The 19,931-nt window shown below is 48.8% G+C and overlaps 2 protein-coding genes across 19 annotated transcripts in view; one reads left to right on the top strand and one right to left on the bottom strand.

The window, feature by feature from the left end:
- Positions 1-19,931, top strand: part of BCL2L1 (BCL2 like 1) — a 198,432-nt gene that overhangs the window by 161,377 nt on the left and 17,124 nt on the right. Inside the window, exons 1-2 of one of the 8 annotated variants that reach the window (XM_055722640.1) lie at positions 17,969-18,218; positions 19,259-19,922. In XM_055722640.1, the coding sequence (XP_055578615.1) occupies positions 19,368-19,922 (555 nt within the window). In that variant the 5' untranslated portion in view covers positions 17,969-18,218; positions 19,259-19,367. Of the gene's footprint in view, positions 1-17,968; positions 18,219-18,374; positions 18,532-18,858; positions 19,012-19,087; positions 19,105-19,258; positions 19,923-19,931 lie in introns of those variants that run through there. The other 7 variants (XM_055722641.1, XM_055722638.1, XM_055722642.1 and 4 more) reach the window with 7 other exon arrangements.
- On the bottom strand, positions 1,499-17,765 carry TPX2 (TPX2 microtubule nucleation factor). 11 transcript variants are annotated; one of them, XM_055722601.1, is made up of 19 exons: positions 17,744-17,765; positions 11,016-11,164; positions 10,625-10,747; positions 10,314-10,434; positions 9,638-9,769; positions 9,092-9,142; positions 8,840-8,962; positions 8,281-8,414; positions 7,814-7,968; positions 7,212-7,383; positions 6,922-7,060; positions 6,160-6,376; positions 5,842-5,937; positions 5,433-5,504; positions 4,195-4,371; positions 3,905-4,051; positions 3,253-3,364; positions 2,381-2,547; positions 1,499-1,904 (listed from the first exon to the last, which is right to left on the bottom strand). In XM_055722601.1, exons 2-19 carry the CDS (start codon positions 11,125-11,127, stop codon positions 1,794-1,796), a joined length of 2,361 nt encoding a protein of 786 aa, XP_055578576.1. In that variant the 5' UTR covers positions 11,128-11,164; positions 17,744-17,765; the 3' UTR covers positions 1,499-1,793. The 11 variants fall into 11 exon arrangements, with proteins under 11 accessions (XP_055578576.1, XP_027669467.2, XP_027669466.2 ...); XM_027813666.2 differs by lacking the exon at positions 17,744-17,765 and adding an exon at positions 16,766-16,873 and having other exon boundaries at positions 2,381-2,568; XM_027813665.2 differs by lacking the exon at positions 17,744-17,765 and adding an exon at positions 16,614-16,759 and having other exon boundaries at positions 2,381-2,568.

The raw sequence follows: 19,931 nt of genomic DNA, 5'->3' as shown, positions 1-19,931 counted from the left end.
TTTTGGCCCAAGCAGAGTAAAAGTCTGAGGTTGGTGCTCTTTGAAGTGCTGAAGTTCAGTACGGCCATGCAAAACACTTGCTGACCGCTGGCTGCAACTGTTCTGCAATGATATCCTTGAGCATTGCACTTTTTAGGAGAATTCCTGCAGAACCATCATCCTCAGGTATAATAAATGTTGGTCTTTGAATTCAGCTCTGAGGACTTTCTGCCTCTTGTTTCTCTCAGATTAGGAGCAGCAATCACTTGATACACTTTGCCAAAGATAATGAGACAGTACCACTTAACACACCCCTTTGCTGGAGTCTGACACCTAACAAGTTTGAACTCCCTCTCTTCTCCAGATCTGAATAAAAAGCCACACACTCTTAAGAACACTTCTGCAAATCAGAGGAAGTGAAAGCAAACGTTTGCCATAATCCCCAAATAAGAAACAGTTTGCCCAAATGGGATATGTTAAGTTTCATGTGCTTTCCTCTGTTCAAAACAGCACAACAGCAGTAAGCAGCCCAGCTCACATGGGTTCCAGCAAGCAATAAAGGTAAAAGACGCATAAACACAGGAAAGGCAAAGCCTCAATGCCATTACAGCTCAAGCCAGCCCAAAGAGCTTTACACATTTCCAAACCTGAACTAGAGAGCTTGCTCTTTCTTTCTGCCAATGGCTTCAAGCACACCTCCAGTCACTGGCCATACCACCCTCTTTTTTTTTTTTTTTTTAAACAGGTCCCTTTTTGGCTCAGGAAACAGCACAACATGATCACCTGTGTGAGCAGAACAGGTAACAGCAACAGCCATGTCAGCAGGCAGCAGTGGTGTCTGAGGGTATCGTATGGATGTAGTTGTACCCCTCACCCCTTCTTGCCCTCACACAGCCTTTTGGAGTTATCCTTGTTAAGCCAAGTCCAAGGAAAGGCCTCAAACACAGACTTACAAGGCAACAAATCATATCACAATGCTAAGGCAAGAAATCATTCTTAGTAAATTTTAATCTAAATTTGATCACCTCTTTGCCATGCTGGAAGTTTTGTCTTCCAGCACATTAGAGCACTCCATCTATATTTAGCCCTGCTAGCTGCACTAGACTGGCTAGATGACGATGAGTCCTTATCCAAAAGAACTGCGCTGGCAGGAGCCAGGGAGGCAGCTTACAGCAAGTCATTTGCCAGTGAAGTGGTTCCCCAAATAGAATGGCTTCAGCTATAAAAACAGCAGAAGGTTTAATGCTCTAACATACAGAGAACTACTTTAAAGTGTGGGCAAGATTCATGTTAGCACTCATCTAAACACCAAGAAGAAAGGCCAGACCTGCAATATGCTGGCTCGCAGAAGCCTCATGTATTTAACATGATTCAAGCTTAATATGGGCTAAAGGCCTAAGAAACAGACACTTGAAACCAATACTAATATGCACAAAGACAAGGTAGCTCTTTCCAGATGCACACATCCCTGTATGTTCACTAAGATCCCTTTACTGAAAACTCTTCTGCAGAAAAGCGATTAGATTAGGAATTTTTATTAGTTCAGGTACACAATATTTGTATACAATACCAAAAACCTGGTTCGGTCTTTAGAAAACAAGAGGTCTAGATGTGAAGCAATGCTGTTCGGTACTGCCTGTACACTGTGCCTCAGTCACCTGCCTCAGGTGGAGTTAAACTACTCAACATAACAATAATCGAACCAAGTGTAACAATTGAGACTGAGGAGTCAGGTAGTAACAACTGTTCACTCTCTGCCTGTCAAGGCAGTAGAGAAGGATGGGAGCTCCATCCTGCTATCACATGGATGCACATCAGCATCGGAATCTATCAGAAAAGTTGGGAGACTTTGGTGTAGTCAGCGGCTGATCACTGGGCTTCACTTCTACGTTGCGGTATTTGCGTATTGGATTTGCCTTGTGAACCTGGAAAAAAAAAAAAGAAAAACAAGGACAACATGAAGCAAATGGTTGCAGCTATGATGAAGCTGAAACTTTCAGGTGAGCTGTCAGTGGGACAAAGGTGGGTGTCTGTCTACAGGACTGCCATGCTGCCTAGGGCACTGGAGTGAGCCACCAGGAACATGCACAGCACACTTTGGGATCACAGATTTTACAAAGAGCATTATGCCCCAATGACTACATGTGTACAACTCAAAAAAAAAAAAAAAATCAGTCATTTCAGTAGAGCTGCCTTTTTTGTTAGATTGGGTTTTGGTTGTGTGGATTTTTTTTGTTTGTTTTTTAAAGACCAGTTATAAAGTTAATAAGGAGTCAGTTTGCAACAGGGAAACTTGAAAAAACAGTCTCAATGCAGCTCAATACTGACATTAGCCCATTTAGTATATTCACACATCCCTTTGGGTTACTTTACAGCCCCTGTTCAGAAATAGCTCTCTTACCATTTCTTGTCTTAGCTTGGCAACTTCTTCCTTTTCACGCTCTTCTTCCTCCTGCCTGAGCCTCTCTTGACACCTCTCCCGTATGGCTTCTCTATCTGCCAATCGTTTTTCAAATTCTTGCCGCTCTTTAGCTCTCTTTTCTGTCGCCAGCTCAAAGCTTTCAGGAACTACAGAACCAGAAAGGCTCTCTAAGTTCAGAGACAGAGGAAATAAAATCGGTGCAAAGACAGTCAGGTAAAGCAGAGCAGTACTAGTATCAAACGGAAGCCTCCCCCGGCACGCTTCACCTTGCAAGGGTAGTTAGTAGATAACTCCAGGCTTCGGGAAAAGATAAAGCCTTACACCCAAACGTGAGTAGTGTTAGTGCAGACATTACCCTGTCACAGGTGTAATGTCTGTGACACTCCTTTTCATAGGAGGAAGCAAGCACAAAACTGTTAGTACAGAGAAGTTTTTGGCAGGTTCTATACGCTATGAAGCTTTGTCTATCCTAAGCTGTAGATGCCTTCATCTCATTAGAAACGGGAGGAAAAGACTGACAGCTGCTGCAGAAATGCCAGCTGTCTCTGCAGGGAGCCCCTTGCATACTATTTACCCTTAACCCAAACTTGCACACATCAATCATCTGCCAATTGTAGCATAGCTGTTAAATACAGCTGCCATGTTAGTGCAGGACAGGGGGGCAATGGACAGGAAACTCCCCCAGTCCCTGCGGACACAAGCTGTCAGTGAATTAGTTGATTAAATGCAATGCGCTATTGGCTGCGCTGATAAAAAAAAAAAAAAAAAAAGAGGCAACAGCCAGTCTAAACATCATTGCATCAGTTTTGAGTTATCAGCCAAGCCTGCGTGGCAAGTACTTGTAACTGTACCTGATAATGGCTTATTTCCCCTTTTAGGCACAAAAGGCTCCTGGTACACCACTGTGTTAGGCCGAGCTTTAAAACATGCTGCCTCTTTCTGCCTTTTCAAGTCTTCTTCAAGCTGCAACAGAAAAGAGCCCATCAAGTGCCAGGTATATTGAAAAGACCATCTGCCCCCACCCAGACATCAGCACTCCCAGCACTGGAAGAGCCAGGTTGACTTCGATCAAATCATTTGCACAGAAAACTACATTGAAGCCAAAAAGTTGACGCTTGTTGCCTGTCAGTTACTTTTCCCAAAAAACAGCCTGAAAGTTTCAGATGACCACTGCAGCATTTGCATAAGAAAAGCAGTATATTATTTATGTGTCAATAAACCCCCAAGCACAGAGGTGGTCAGAAAAGGGATCCAGCTGCACATAGTTACTGCTCAAAAAATACCCTATGGCTGTTCATGCAGTGGTGGTAAATCCCATCACTTACCATAAAAGGGAGAAAAAAGCCTTAACCCATAGCACAAGCCTCATGCAAAGGACAGAATAATTCATTGCTCAAACTCAGATCCTGGTTCAAGTCAAGTAGGACACTTTCTGAAGTCTATTACAACTCAACTAACAAGCTGCTTTAAGTCTGGCCACACCCATTATCCTTTTCATCTCACCTGCTGTTTCCAGATCTGCAGCTTGGCAGCTCCCCGTTCATCAACCTGCAGATTGAATGGCTCTGGCTGAGTTGGGTTTTTGACCTTCTTTTCTGGCAGCTGAACATGGTCAAAGTAAGGTAGAGGTAATGCTTTGAACTTTGGCACCTGAAAGAAACAACACAAGATATTTCTCCCCTTTTCCTCAAAAGGGCAAAGCTTTGGAAGTTTAATAGCCAACAGCAGGAGGCACGTCCTGCCACACACTTTTTACTTAAGGAGTGGAATCCAAGTTAGCTTTTAGTTCTTACCTCTTCCTTCTGCAACTCTTCTATTTTTTTCTCTTTTTGTATCTGCCGCTCTTTGTCACGGGCATCAAAAGAAAAAGGGCAAACTTCCACGTGCCTCTGCTCTGGCATTTTAGGTTTGAAGGGCACTCCATAATGTCGCATAGGGTTAGCTCTGATCACCGGAACCACCTCTTTTTCCTAAAGGGATATTAGCATTAGGATCTGACACAGCACCAGATTTTTGCAGAAAGATGACAACAAGCCATGAATACTGGGGTTCCTTTCATGAGGGTCACAACAGCATCAAGCAAATACTCTGGACACGGCTAGAATTAGTAATCCTATAAGTACCAATTTACAGGCATGTTCTTCCTCTTCCCAAGCCACTACCAGTTCTAGTACTCATCCAAGTTAGTCTAATTCTTTAAGGTCCTCTTCATTAGAGGGAAGAGAGAAAGAAGGACACAATGCATTCTGAATCCTGCTCCCCACCTCCAGGGATCTAGAGCAGGGGTCCTCAAGCTACGGCCCGCGGGCCAGATACAGCCCCCCCCGGGTCCTCAATCCGGCCCCCAGTATTTAAAGAACCCCCTCGCCCCTTGCCCCACCGGGGATTGGGGGGGAAACCAAGCAGCTGCAGATGAGTTCCTGCCACTTAATCCGCACGCCGGCCCCCTGTTTAAAAAGTTTGAGGACCCCTGATCTAGAATGACTGTGAGGAGAAGGGTCATGTGCAGTATCTGCCCTTCTCAATAACAGAATAGAGAAGGGCGACGTCCTTTAGAAATCTAAGCAGTTTACTTTCCTCATGCATAGTAGCAACACCTCAGAAACCCTAGTCATTGCCCTCATGTTTAACTTGACTGACTTCATTTTGCATGAGAATTCAGTTTCTGTAAAAATGAATAGCAGCAACCAGATTGCTAGAGGGGAACAGCACAGAGGAAGACTACCATGGGAGGATGTATGGGCTCTGGCTGAGCCCCACAGCACCCTCAGAGCACTGTGCTTGTATTGGCAGCTAGAAAGGTAGGGATCACACCACCAGTGTTTCGGTTACTGCTGACCAGTGCTGGCACAGCATCAAGGCTGTCTCTCCAACCTTCCCCCCCGTCACCAGTAGGCTGGGGGTGGGCAAGATCTTGGGAGGGGACATAGGCAGGACAGCTGACCCAATGGGCTATTCCATACCATATGATATCTGCTTAGATATAAAAGCTAAGAGAACTGAGGAGGAAGGGGGAGCATTAGTTATTTACTTGTTTGTCTTCCAGAGCAACTGCTACACATACTGAAGGCCTGCTTCTCAGGAAGTGGCTGAACATCTCCTGCTGATGGGAAGTAGAGAATAATCTTTTGTTTTCCTTTGCTTCTGCATACATGACTTTTGCTATTGCCTCACTAAACTGCCTTTAACTTGACCCACAAGGGTTTTTTTCCATCTTATTCTCTCCCCTGCTGTTCTACTGAGGAAGGGAGTGAGAGCAGCTTGGTGGGCACCTGGTGCCCAGCCAAGGTCAATCCACTACAGAGGAACTGCCTAACAGGAGGGAAGGAGCTAACCAAACCAGGCCACCACACCCAGCTGGCAGAGGTACTGCAGGCTGGCCAAGGCAGTCACCACAGTGGGACCAGAAGGCTTGACTACAGCCTATTCACAACAGTTACCTTTTCATCTCTGCTAGATGTTTGGGTTCTGCTTTTTAAGGTGAAGACTGGAGACTTGGGAACTGTAATAGGAAGCACCTTCTTCTCTGGAACACCCTGTTCAGAAAAGCCAGTAAGGAGTTACTCAGGCCTACGTGCCAAGAAAAAGCGCTAGAGAAACAACCTGACATAGCACAGTACCTACTCATTGCAGTTCTTCCTAATGACAGTGTTTACTGAAGATTATCAAATACATAATACAACATAGCTACAGATATTTTGAAGCTAATTGCCACCTCAGTCCTAATTCCCAGGTCTGGGTATTACTAAACTTCTTACCACAACATCCTCCAGGATTTTTGTTGGACATGGCCTGGAATGGAATTCAAAGTGCTCTTCCTCCTGCTGCTTCTTACTGTCACGCTCCTGAATCCTTTTTTCAGTTTCTAACTCAAAGCCAATGGGTTGTGTGAGGTCCTTCACAGAAGGTTTCTTGGGCAGGAGTGGTCCACCCTCAAAGATTTTGGGATTGAGTTCTTGTGCTTTGAATTTGTACCTACACAGAAAAGGCGGAGATAGTCAGCAATATATGGTACATGGCAAGGTACAGCTTCTCTCACTGTGTAAAAAAGCAAGTCAGGTACAGAAGCAGCTGTGCCACAAGAAAAACATTACATAGCGTGCACCTCTAGTTAGCAACTCCTCCTTTGCTTCTGAAACAGCAAGAAGGAAACCTTATGGATTGCTTTCTTGGAAATCCAAAACTTTGTATACAGGAGAGTTTTGAAGTGTATTGCAAGTTGTACTGCAGGCTGTACTGCAATACACTATACCAGGTTTGCTTAACTAATTGTAAACTGTACTCAACCCAGGATCAGCTCTGCTCTCCTAACAGCACTTTCTTCAAAATGAAGAAGCTACTTTTTACACCCCTACAGAGCCATAGGATTATGTTCAAGCTAAATAGATTTTCAATGTTTTTACAATACTCATTCTTTTATGCAAAAAGGGTATTCCTGAGAAGTGATATTTTGGCATCTGAAAGATACTTCCAGTGCAATACAATTCTCACTTGGAGGACTAGAGTAAACCTTTACTTACTGTTTAATTTTCTCAATTTCCTCTGCTTCTAACTCTGCTGTAGTTTTGCAGGTGATAGGTCTGAAGCGCTGCTTCGTCCGAAGCACTGGCGTTTTGGGCTTTGTAAGCCGAGGCTTCACCAACTTTGCTGGAACTGGGCCTATAAATTCAAGTCACAAAGGCTAGCAGTTAATGGCAAGGCCTTCAACAGACACAGGCTGTTTGCTTAGTACAGTAGTCAAAGCATCTTTCTTGCTCTTCCACAATCTCTGTGGACAGCCTCCTGGCTGGATGTTGCCAGGACCGCTCACCTTCATCAGATTTCCTGCTCCTCAAATGGTAACGAGAGGGCGTGCGTTTTTGGAATGCTTCCACCTGCTCAGCAAGGGACACATATTCTGATGTGGTTTCTTCAAGTTTTCTTTTGTTTCCCTGGGACAGATTGAAAGGTTTGGGGACAGTGGGTCCCTTCGGCATTTGCACCTGAAGACAAAAAAACTACAGTCATTATGGCCATTTAATACAGGATGTTTTGATAATATTTCCCTTCCCCATTTCACAGTATTTTCTCCTTCCCTTTATCTCAAAGGCAGCAACACTTAACATTACACATCAGTCTTAATTGTCTGAACATGCACAAGCTAGTCACATTGGCAAACTGTAAGAAATGGAAGATTAAAGCATAAGTATAATGTCAGATCTTCCAGTCACTAAAGGGCCCCTTTTTCCAAAAGGGGCCTTTGGAGTGCTGCAGCAATGCAGACATGCAGTGAGTGAAGTTACATCTGTACAACGCTCGCCTCTCCTACGGTAACCCTTTGTGGGTTACCAGCAGCGTGTGTGTTGCAAAAAGCAGAAAGAAGGTGATGTCAAGAATCAGTCAGCTGACTGCTGGCAACACTCTGGTTCTCACCGGAGAAGGAGGATGCTTTCTCAGTGCTGCTGCAAAATCCAGTTCCTTGTACTCGTTCCCAGGCTGGCTTTCTACATGTTTAATTCTATTCTCTGTGCAGAAGTGGAAGTCTATTGGCTTTGTTACTTGACCAGCAGTTCTTTTCACAAGTTGTCCTAAAGACAAAGAACATGAGAGGTCTGGAAGCCTTTTGGAGTGGGGGGAGGATTTGGAGGGGAGTGGGGGAAAAAAAGCACTTAACTTCTAATAACTTGAATAATTTTTAGAGAATTCATCTATAACTTTTCAAAACATGACAAAACCATACAAACCTGCCTCCAGGCAGTTTAGGGGCTGTTCTACATTAAAAGCCACCCAATCTTAATACTTGTTACAAAATCTGGAATATTTGTTTTTAAAGTTTTTTTGCACAGCACTCTCCAGCTTAGCCCAGTACAGCTTCAATTTGTAATTCAGCTAGAGCCCACCTGCTCCAGCAATAGCTGCTTTCAGAGACTCCTCGTTCTTCTTCCGTAGCTCCGTAACCTCCTTCTGCAACTGCTGCATCTTTTCCAGCTCCTGTTCCTCTGTGCTCTTCAGCTTGCCAGAAAGATTGGTCCTCCTGCAGAAGCACGTTAGAGACTGAGACATGCCTTCCTGCTTCACTGGTTATTAGCACGATGTCAGTGCAAGAACACAGTTATCTCCGAATTCATTGCAGGAGCATCACTCTTTATAAAAAGTATACTCTTTAGATTTTGTTGGCTCAAGAAAGCCTGCAGCTAACTGGTATTCTGCATACCTATTTGCTGTATGCATGCTTTGCCTATTAGCAAGAACAACTTTTGTTTCAAATTAAAAGCAAAAGCTTTCCTTTGCATAGGTTCAGCTGGTGAAGTACATTTCATCCCAATATTGTTGCCTTGATCCAGTGTTTACTAAATGTGATACCACCGCATGCTAACTTGAAGCTGAAAACACTCTAGCCAGGGCTGTCACCTAAATCAGCTGTGATTAGCACAGACAAGTCACAAGAAAGCTACGTACTTTAGCACTGTTGGCGTGGAGGGCATGGTCAGTTTGCTTTTCCCTTTCCCTGGGGAGCGGGCAGGACCCTGCAGGGGCGCTCTCTTTGCAGATACTTCTGTCAGCTTCTCTCTGCTGCTACAACTAAGGTAACAAGTTATGGCAAGCTGCTCAATTAACTGTGCTCTAAATGAAAGATCACCTGCAGCTCTCACCACCACACATAACATCCCAACACCTGGTGAATTCTAAGGTACACCAGACCAGCCTTACCTCATCACAGGCCCAGGTACAGATCGACTAGTTTGCCCTGGTACTCTAAGGCTGTAGAAGGGAAGACAAATGACTGAGTTTGCAGAACTTAAGCTTTTCTTGAGGAGGTAGATGTGCTGTAGCTCATCTAGGTACAGCAGCATTTGAGAGATTGCACTCCAATTTCCTGACTTCAAGCTTATCACCATAGGGTATCTTAGTGGTTAAACTAATTTGAGAAATATTTTAGCTGCGACTCTTTCATAGCCTATACTTCCTGACAGACAAGCTATGCCAAATTTAAAGCTAGCTGACAGACATCAAGTACGAAGAAGCTTAAGAAACCCAAGCTTGTTTCATTCACATCTCTTATCTCCAAACAGTGTTTCCTTCAGGTCTTACAGCCATTTCTTCCTATTTATGAAACCACTATCAGGAATCAGGCATCAGTCACCTCCCCGTACCCTAACCTTCCAGTGAAAACCCTCGCAGCCATGTGGAAATCCTTTCCAAAGAAACAGTTGTACCGCCTTCCCAGCCCCAAACAGAAGGGCTTTCATGACATACACTCTCATTTTTTTCAGGGGTGGAACCTCTTCCTTGTTAACTTGGGTATCAGCATTTCTTGTCACTTCGATTCCATCCAGCCCTTTATGTTGCTGTGCTTTTCTCTGCTTTGTAGCCTGTCTTCTACCCGCTCTACAGTAGAACAGAAAATGGAAGTTAGCTTTCCCTAGGTCCAAGACGACACACAATCTGTAAAACACTTCTTATACCAGTGCATCACCTAACTCGAACATACTCCCCTATGCAAATTGTGTTTAACACAAGAATCCAAATGCAGAATGAATTATTTAACAATCCATAAATTTAATATTCTTTGGTATATGAGCACACAGAGCCCCTTGCTTTAATATCAAGAACGAGTTCTGCCCAACTGAGGCAGATATAAACAAAGAAACTTTATAAGCCACCTCAGTTTCAGATGTCCTCGCATTCCAGAAGCTCCTAGTGCTACTGAGTCTCATTTGACAAGTGAGACGCTGCAGTATATTTCCACCCCTAGAGATTGTCCCTCCAGCTTTTCGAGCAGATCAGCTGCCCCAGTACACTATCTCTGCGCTAGAGAACTTCAGACCCATAGGATGACCCAAGAACAGCTAGAACTGCAGATCCTGAGAGCAAGGACCTGCTTAGTTACACCGTCATCGATCTTCATGCAAACTGAACACAAGTATTTCACCTCTGAGAGGCCTTTGCAGGAGCAGCAGCTCTCCAGCTAGTCAGGGATCCAACGATATTCGGAGGAACTGCACTGGCTTGCACACTTTCTGCTTCATTGTCCTCTTCAGCATGGCTCTCACCTATGAACAGTGACAAATGGCAACTCATATATATACACACATGTAGAAGAATGCTAAAGCAAAACCACACACGGCCTTGCGAGACAACAACATATGAAGATGGTCCAACAAAAGCCAGAGGCTTTGCATTTTGCCAATGAAAAGTAGGTAAAATTTATTCTCTCCCTCCCCCCACACCATGCCAGCTTACTCATTATTCCTTGTCGTGTGACAGAAGACTGAATAATATCAGGCTTTGAAAAAGCAGTGCTGTTCTGTGAGGCCTGTGCCACATATTCTGCAGGAGGGATGTTTTCTGCATTGGCTTTTTGGTCTGTGAGGAAAGAGAGACTTTCACTGTACATACTACGTTAGGAATTTTTAACAATACCTCAGAGTATCATTATGTTAACAAAGTCCTCTGCCAAGTTACAGATTACAATCAAAATTTAAACACAAAACCAAAAAAACACAACCCCACGCACGATGAACAATGTGGTTAATAAGACTAATCAACAGGCACAGAAGCCAGGCCCAAAACAAGGATCACGCCAAGCACTCATCCAAAGAGAAAACAAATCAAGGAGTTGGAAGCAGCTTACCAAACCAGGCATCTGCTTTGTGTGCCTCATCATCATCATCATCATTCAGAGTTGCAAAGTTGATGCAAGGGTTTGGGACATCAAAGGAATATCTAGATTCTGCACGAGACATCTTCACACCATTCCCCACGAGTTCACCGCTTGCACTGCTACAGATATTTAGACAACAAGCATTGGTCACTTGTTATGCCAAACCCCAACACAGGTGTCAGCTATATCATGCTCCACCTCTCTTCCCCTGTGTAGTTTCTAAAGACAGACACCAGTACAGCTTTTGGTACATTTTCCTCGCTTGTAATTCACAGCCTTTAGACAAAACACCCCACAAGCAATGCAGTTGGTTATTCTACTGCTGATTGGCAAAGCTAAAGGGATTTTACCACTGCTGACATTTTGATAGTTTTGAACCTGTAAAGATCAAGTTTTGAAGGTTTTCTTTGTACCTGCAGGTGCTAGAATTGTGATTTTTTTTAAAAAGGAAGTACAAAGGTTTTTCCAGAGAGCAGCTGGTTTGCCCTTCCCTCCCTCACCACGTGCAGCAAAGAAGAGTTCTTAGCCTTCCCACAAAACAGATTTTGAAGCAAGAACCTGATGATGGGTTGACTCCAGAGCACCGCAAAGCACAGCCTTTCTCCCTCTGAAGGGCTACAAACAAGAACTAATGACACAAATGGCTCTTCTATAGAATAAATGGATTTTCAAAGCAGGAAGAAGTTCTGTAGCATATTGTTACTGGGCAGAAAGTAGGAAGAAGGACAGCATCAGGACAGCATCCAGAGCACTACCCTGAGGCTGGCCAGACTATAAACAAACCAAGCACTGTGACTTCATCAAGAACAGTCCCTGAAGATATTTAGTGGAGCACTGACAGCAGGAGGAGTCCCTGTGTCAACAGGTGATACTAAACTCAAGGGAACAGGAATAAAGCCAACAACAAAGATAAACCCTTAAACTGTAGCAAAACCTTTTGCAAAGGTGTTTTCAAGTTTTTATGATGCCTCGCACAGCTGCAAGGCAAAGCCCTTAAGGATGTGTTACAAAACACTCCCTAAGGAAATCACCTGAACTTTGCTTTTATGAGTCCAACCAACTCTAAATCAGTATATTCTTAATCCACAAAGTTTCAGACCTAAACCATCTGTCTTGGCAGACCACACATCATTCAAGCCAGATGGTACGCTCCATAAATAAGAAAATGTTCAAGATTAAATCAAAACAGCATTTAGGAGGTACCACTGCTGTTTACAGTCACCAGCCCTCCTTCCTGAAGATGGCTGCACTGAGAAGCCTTCAGCTCCCCAGCACAGAATTGCAATAGTTAAGGGGAAGAATGTCATTACAGAAACTTCAGCTACAGGACTGTGAAGATGTCAAGATAGGACCCAAAGAAGGCACACAGAAGAACTGGAGCCAAAACTAACTGTAACTGAGCTCAAGACACGGCTGGAATCAAATGCTTTCCTAGCGCCTTTAATCAAGATAGGGTTTCTGTCAACACTATCCACTTTTTTAAAAATCAAATGCGTCATCTGCATTCCCCCCTCACCCTCCCCAGGCAGTCCACCGAGTTGGAGCTCCTGGCATCATGTTTCACAGCTGCTTGTGTCCACTGCTACGCTGCTGCAGCTTTTTACTGTGTGAAGTCCATATTTTTTCATAGCATCAGCACCCTCACCACCAACCTCTTCTCTCTCCCCTCCCTCCATGCCAGACAGAAGCAAATAGTCACGAGAAGAAAGGGAGCCTGTCAATGCCACAGTTTCATACTCCAAGTTTCTTGAAAGAGCCAGTGGGGAGGTAAGTGTCATCATGACTGAGCTGCAGAGTGTCCATTTCAGTCAGATGAACTCACAGCATCCGCTTTTCAAATCCCTACGTATCATCAGTCCTGCGCAGGACAGGATTTACTGTGAAGCAGCAGTTTGCTAAAAGGCATCTCGCTCCTCTACCCATCGACTCTGCTTGGGCCTGAGCTTCAGTCAGTGAGGAACATGATGGCGATTTATCACTATGATACGTCCACTGCGATGCTTCTGCAACTGAAAGGCTCAGCCAAGCACAGCCCAAGGGCTGCTGCCCACTACCCTGAGGTGTTTTAAAACACCCAATTGTGATTTTGACAGTAGGACCACTATTACCTCAATCTTTTCTTTAAAGACAGGAAGCAAAATTCTTTCTCTCCACCGTAGCACTCTTCCACCAGAAGCGAGGTGCAGAATTTTCTTCTCATTAATAAGGATGCTGCATAACTAGCGGGCAGTGTGTACATTTACCAGATCATGGTTACAAGCACACTGTAATCCTATATAACTACAGCATGGATTTAAAGGGTAGCTCTGCTCTCCCCAACATCCACCACCTTCTATGTCAACACTAGTGTTCACAGAGCTTCTCAGCAAGCCAGCCAGGAACCCTCATCCCTGTTCTGCAGGCTCCGCTTTCACATGGAAGGCAGAGAATTTGGCTCTCTTGCTTTCAAAAACAGACCAAATTCCTTTGGTAAAAGTTACTGCCCAGCTAAAACCTTAATTCTCTTTCTAGATCTGCTCCTCTCACTGACCTAAGCATGCCTCACACAGCCACAGCCCCATACAGTTTCTGCATGGAGCAGCACAGCCAAACCCACAAAGAGGAATACACGGCAGGTTTCTCTGACATCAGGTTTCTTCTGAATAACTACACTGTGGCACGTTCCAGAAGAGTGCCTTGGCCTGCTTTAGATTCATTAGCTTTGAGAAAGGATTAAGTTAAATTGGAACGAGCATTCCTATCCCAGAATAAGACTGATCCAACAGCAAGTGCAATAGGTATTTGGGAATAACTTCACACCTCGCTCTAATCCAAATTAGCTTTAAAATGCTGACACAATTCCATCACAGATGTGCTCAGGGTCTTTTTCTCAATGTAGTAGTTAATTTCTTGCCAAAAACATTTAGGCCAGACAAGGCTGGGGAGGAGTAACTCCAACAAGACCTATGCAGTACTGCCCTAGCTGCAGTAAGTGAAACTCGGCACCAAGTGCATCATAAGGATGCACTTCACACTTATGACCTAACCAAAAGAGCCTCTTATTTTTAGACCAGCAAACCCAGGCTGACAGTCGTCAGGCAATACAGTGACAGCACCCACTGCGTGGGACAAAAGGTCCCTCCCAGCAGTACAGGGCTTTGTGTCAGAGAGAGAAAGCACCATTCCAAGATGAGAAATTAGAGGTCAGAAGGAGAGAGGCTGGAGGAGTCTGGGTTTAGGAAAGCAGCAAGGAAACAGGCGGGAAGAGGGTGCAGAGAAGATCTGTTCTTTCTTGCCCACTTGCAATGTAATTTAGATAAGCCCCTGCCCAACTTGAGGTGACACTATCACAATACACCACTGGAGCTTCATAAGCTACAGATGCTATTTCCTCCAAATCCCAACAGGATCAGAACATGGAAAAAAATAGTACCAGATACACAAAAAAGATATTCCAAGTTGCATCAGCACATACCTGAAGCCAGTTGATCTGTATGCCTCAAAACCAAAGATGGACAATCAGGAATAAGCAAGAGAAGCTTCCCCAAGGCCAGGAGAGCTGCATGGCAATGTGCTGCAGTAATTCCGGTGCCTTCTGCTGGGCATTCAACACCAGCTGCCATTTAAACACAGGACACTGCACTAACCAGGCAACTCATTTAATTCAGTCTGGCAGCTTCTTTGTTGTCCTACAACCCAAAGCTTTCTGTTGTTTTTATAGAGACAATAAATCCAGACAAAGTTCCTAGATGCTTTTCAGGGGTTAATAGATAAATCTGATCATTACAAAGGGCTGGAAGCTGCCTTTCTATAGGCACAGTCCTGTCACCACCACCTCATAGGAAGCTATCCCACCACAAAGCCTCCACCTGAACTACTTGAGCACAATGCCAGCAACCACCAGAAGTCATCCTTGCTCTTCCCTGAGCAAGGTTAAGCAAACACTTTAACAAATTATGGATCTACAGCTTCTCCTTCCTCTCTGGTGCTCCTCACTCAACGCTCAAGTGTACTTTTCCGCAGCACAGAATCAACGCTGAATTTATCATCCCAGACACGGGATAGAGGCAACACTGCTGTTCTATCATATAATACTGAAAATGGGAGACAAAGCCTTTGGGCAGGCAATAGGTGTGCACAGAGCACACTGCAGACCGCCTTGATCTGCCATCATTAACCTACAGCAAAAGGAGCAAGGTGCTGAAGCAGCAGCTTTCCTCCCAAGCAGCCTTTGCTCTGCTAACAGCCCAGACCCACCTCCCTTCCAACAGCCCAAAATAAACAGCCCTGACATTCTCTGCAGATCTCACAAGTTTTAGAAGACAGGACATTCTGAGAATAGCTGCTCAAGGAAAAGTAAATTATTTTTAGCCAGTCTAACCTCAACTTATTGCTAGATTAAGTTGAAGCACCTCTAGTTTAAAAAAAGCACTGTATAAAAATAGCTAACAATGCATTTACTGTTACTTAGGCCAGGTTTTGCCTGGTTTTCTTCCCTCCTTTTCCCAGGAAGCAGGATTTGGTTTGATAAGTAGTAACATAGTTTTTCTGAGCTCCAAAATTAAGATGCATACTTCTCCAGGTTTTGAGCAGTGCATGTGAATGAACAGTTAAGGACACAGCATAGCACTGGCATTGGCACAGCACTCTGGGTTGTATTTCATTGTGAAATATGCAATTTCATTGTCAGATGTTGTGATTGTTTGAAGACTGGCATCTGAACATGCAAGTTTATTTTACTCATGAGGCAGCTACCCCATCATAAGGCTTATTTCAGTATTATGAACCTCTCTCAAGAGAGGGAGTGAAACAGAGCAAGGTCTTAAAAAGATTAGTCAGGATGAATATGGTACAATGCTCTGGGTGATGCTCCGTTTGTGTTGAGGTAAGACAGACGCCGACACACTGGGAACCTGAAGGAGATGAGGAGACCATGAGTCAGGAGATCGTTGAACAAAGAAAGGTCAGAAGTTCAAAGAAGGAAGATTGAGCGACCCCCAAGACTGAGGCCTAAGAATGGAACGACCACCAAAAAATCCCCCCAAGAGATGATTCTAGGACTCTGCCTCAAGCTCCCCCTAAACCCCATTGATTATGAGTATGATTATTAGATGTCGAAATCAAATGAATGTGTACATAAAGATGTTGTAACCTTTCACTTAAACTGTATAGGTTACCTGACTTTTCATTGAAAACTTCGCAGCTAGTCTGCCCGGTGCACAGCGGCTAGCCCCCCAGCGTTGCACGAAATAAATACCTTTTCTGTTTGAAGACAAAATTCATCCCCGAGCAATTACTCTGTGCCGCTTGGGCATCAGGAGCCCTTCGCCGCGGCGGCTCCCCCCGCCACCAGGCCCCCGCCCTGAGGCCAGCCCCAGGCTCCGGCTCCCGCGGGGGCTGCAACCAGCCCTCGGGATTCAGGCCCGCGCACGGGGCTCCGAGCGCCACCCTGCCCTCCCGTCATCGCGGCGGACGGCGGCAAAACCGGCTCCGCGCACGGGCTAAGCGCCCCCATCCACTTTCCACCGTTTCCCAGTCGCGCCCTCGGCCCCATGGTGCTGCGAGAGGCTGAGGCCGCGTTACCGATACCTGGCTCAGAGCAGGCCCGCGGCCCCCCCATCCAGGGAGACCCGACGGGAACCCAGGGAAGGGCTGCGGCCCAGCGTCCGGTAACGGCGTCTTCCAGGGAAGGGGCGAAGCCAAGAACCACCTCGCAGCAAGGGTAACCCCCACCCACTCACCTCAGCGCCGCGGCCGCTCTACGCGGCGCCTCCGCCTGCCACCGTTAACGGATTTCAAACCGCGGTCATGGGTACAAACCGACCAATCAAACGCCCCGGCCACGCCCTCAGTGCGTGCCGATTGGACGAACCGCCAGGAGGTCAGAAGACCCGGATAAGGCAACCTCACCCCTCACGGCTTGTTGGCCGCAAGGGCTGACGGGAAACGTAGTGCTCGAGCGCACCCGGCACACTTAGGAGGCGGGAAGCAAACTACAACTCCCATAACGTACAGCGTGGAACGCGCGCAGCCAGTCAGACGAGGCGGCGCTTTGAGTGTTGTTTGGAGCGGCCTACCAGCTGCCGGCAGGCGGGTTCCCCAAGCGGGACGGGGCGGCGGGGAGCCGCTGCCTGCACGCAGCCGGGCCCAGGCGGCCTCGGCCGCGGTGGCAGCAGCCGCCCGGGCAGGAGCCCGCCGCAGCCGGGCCCTGGTACCGCGGCTGTACCTCGGGTGGTCGCTGGAGCTCTAGATTGCGGCTTCGAGTAAGCACGCAGCAGGCTTCCCGTCGCTCGTGTCCTCGATCAAGCACAGGCAGCCTGCCTGCACCCCCAAAGCCCTGCCCGACCTCCTCCTGCCGCCAGCTGTCTCACCAGATCAGCTCCTCCGGCTGCCTGAGCCAGGGAAGGTGGCTCCCACTGCCCGCCCCTTCTGGTGAGCATAGCCGGGCTCCCAGCAGCTGGCAGAAAGTGCCCTGTACGCAGTGACGCTACCTGCCCCAAATCCTGCATAAAGCTCCCCGTGGCAGCGACACTTGGAGAAGGACGGATAAGAAGCCGCTAATGGGGGGGGGACTCGGCCACAGCTACCTGCACCTCATAGCGTTGCCCTAGGCGCAGGGGTACCGCAGGCTCCCGGAGCACCGTGGGGACACAAAAATATCACACGTTAAACCCAAACCGCTGTAAGACAGGCGGCCGTGGCAGCGGGCCCTACCGTACCCGCTCGCCGTGGCAGGGGCAGAGACCAGATCCCCCAGTGTAACGCCGCAGCCCAGGCCGCGGCGGCCCCTTCCAGGCCCCGGCGAAAGCGACAGGGGGCGCCAGAGCCCAGCGCGCCACCCGGCGCCCCTGCGCGTGCGCACCGGCCCTTCCCGCTCCGCGCACGCGCCCTCCCCTCCCTCTCCGGCCAACAAGCGCTCCCGCCCAGACCACCCCGCGCACGCGCGCCGCTCCCCGCCCAGCCTCGCGCTGCCGTGCGCATGCGCACCGCCCCCTCCTGCCCCCTCCCACCCTACCGCACCCCCCCGGCGCGGCCCAGGAGCACGGCGGCCGCTCGGCGGGCGATGCGGAAGGAGCCCGGGCACTGCTGAGCGGGCCGAGGCCCGGCGGGGCTCCCGGCGACCCCCGGCGTCGCTGCCAGCCGGGCCCGCGGGGCAGGGGCGGGAAAGACCCGGACCCTCCATCGGTCGCTGAGGTGAGGGGCGGAGTGGGGCTAGGCCGTGAGCGACGCGCGGCTCAACCAATAGGAGAGGCAGCTCCCGGGCTCCGCCCCTCCGGGCTCTCCCGCCGGGCGATTGGCTGGCGAGTGAGGGGTGGGCGCCGTCCTCGCGGGCGCCGTGTGGCCCTCGTGCGCGGGCCCCGTGCTGGCCGCTCCGCCCCGCGGGGTACGGTGGCCGCGAGGGGCGGTGCGGTGGCCGGGGGGCAGGCCGCCCCCTGCGGCCCTCCCGCGGCCCGGCGTGCCACCGGCCCGGCCCCACGGCGGCACCGGCTCGCCAAGGCTCGCTCCCGTAAGAACGCAGGGCCGGCCGGCCGGGCGGCGGCAGCCCCGGGCGGGCGGTGCCCGGAGAGCTCGGCCCCGGTGGGGAGCGCTGGCCGGTTTGCAGCCTTTTATCCGCTCGGCTGCCCTCCGTGCACCGGGGAGCGAGGGGCTCCGGGGGACCGGGCTGGGCACGGCTAACCCCCGGGGCTAGGGGGCTGCCCTGCGGTTACCGTCAAACCGGACCCCGCACGGAGCAGCCGTGACCCTTGGGCAACGCCGCCTGACCGCTTCCGCCGGCCGCCGTTGGGCAACGCCGGTGGAGGGGGGCGGGGGGAGCCGGGCCCTTTAACGGGCGGGGCCGGGGCGGGCGGGGGCGGTGCTGCCTCCGCCTCCGCGGCACTCCGGGACTGGCGGAGCGCGGCCGGGCCGGCCTGCAGCTCCAGCAGAACGGGAGCCGCCTCCGCCCCGGCCCGGCCCGCAGCCGCCTGCCAGGCGGTGCCTGCGCCTGGTGAGACCCCGGGGCTGGGGACCAGGGGCTGCTCGGAGCGAGCCTGGGGGCCTCCTGGGGCTCGCCGTTGGCTTCCCGGGAGGGGGTGTTACGGTCGGTTCGCTGTGCGGCTTCAATCCGGTGGTCCCGAGTCTCAGCATAAAGCTGCGGGATGATCTCAGCCTAAGGCTTTGGGTGTATTAACTAGGAGCTGTGGCGTTAACCGTTTCTTTTCCTTTCTCCTTCTCTGGTGTTTGTCTGTGCAAAGGTCAGATGTTTCCATTGGTCCTGAAGAAGAGTGGAGTTGGGACCTGCTAAGTGCTGATCTGCTTGTGCCTCCGGACCATGGACTCATTGAGAGCGTCCCAGGTGTGAAAATGTCCAGCAGTAACCGGGAGTTAGTGATTGACTTTGTTTCCTACAAGCTCTCGCAGAAGGGGTACAGCTGGAGTCAGCTGGAGGAGGAGGATGAGAACAGGACTGACTTTGCAGCAGAGGAGGCTGAGATGGACGGCGTCCTCAATGGGAGCCCCTCTTGGCACCCGCCCGCCAGCCACGTAGTGAATGGAGCTGCCGTGCACCGGAGCAGCCTCGAAGTCCATGAAATCGTTCAAGCAGCCGATGTGAGGCAGGCGCTGAGGGAGGCAGGGGATGAGTTTGAGTTGAGGTACCGGCAGGCTTTCAGCGACCTCACTTCCCAGCTCCACATCACCCCCGGCACAGCGTATCAGAGCTTTGAGCAGGTAGTGAATGAACTCTTCCGCGATGGAGTGAACTGGGGTCGCATCGTGGCTTTCTTCTCCTTCGGAGGAGCCTTGTGTGTGGAGAGCGTTGACAAGGAGATGCGGGTATTGGTGGGACGCATTGTAGCTTGGATGACCACGTACTTGACCGACCACCTAGATCCCTGGATCCAGGAGAATGGCGGATGGGTAAGAACT

The sequence above is a fragment of the Falco cherrug genome, chromosome 10 (genome assembly GCF_023634085.1).
Source record: "Falco cherrug isolate bFalChe1 chromosome 10, bFalChe1.pri, whole genome shotgun sequence".
Taxonomy (NCBI): domain Eukaryota; kingdom Metazoa; phylum Chordata; class Aves; order Falconiformes; family Falconidae; genus Falco; species Falco cherrug.
This window is presented reverse-complemented; position numbering and strand designations above follow the sequence as displayed.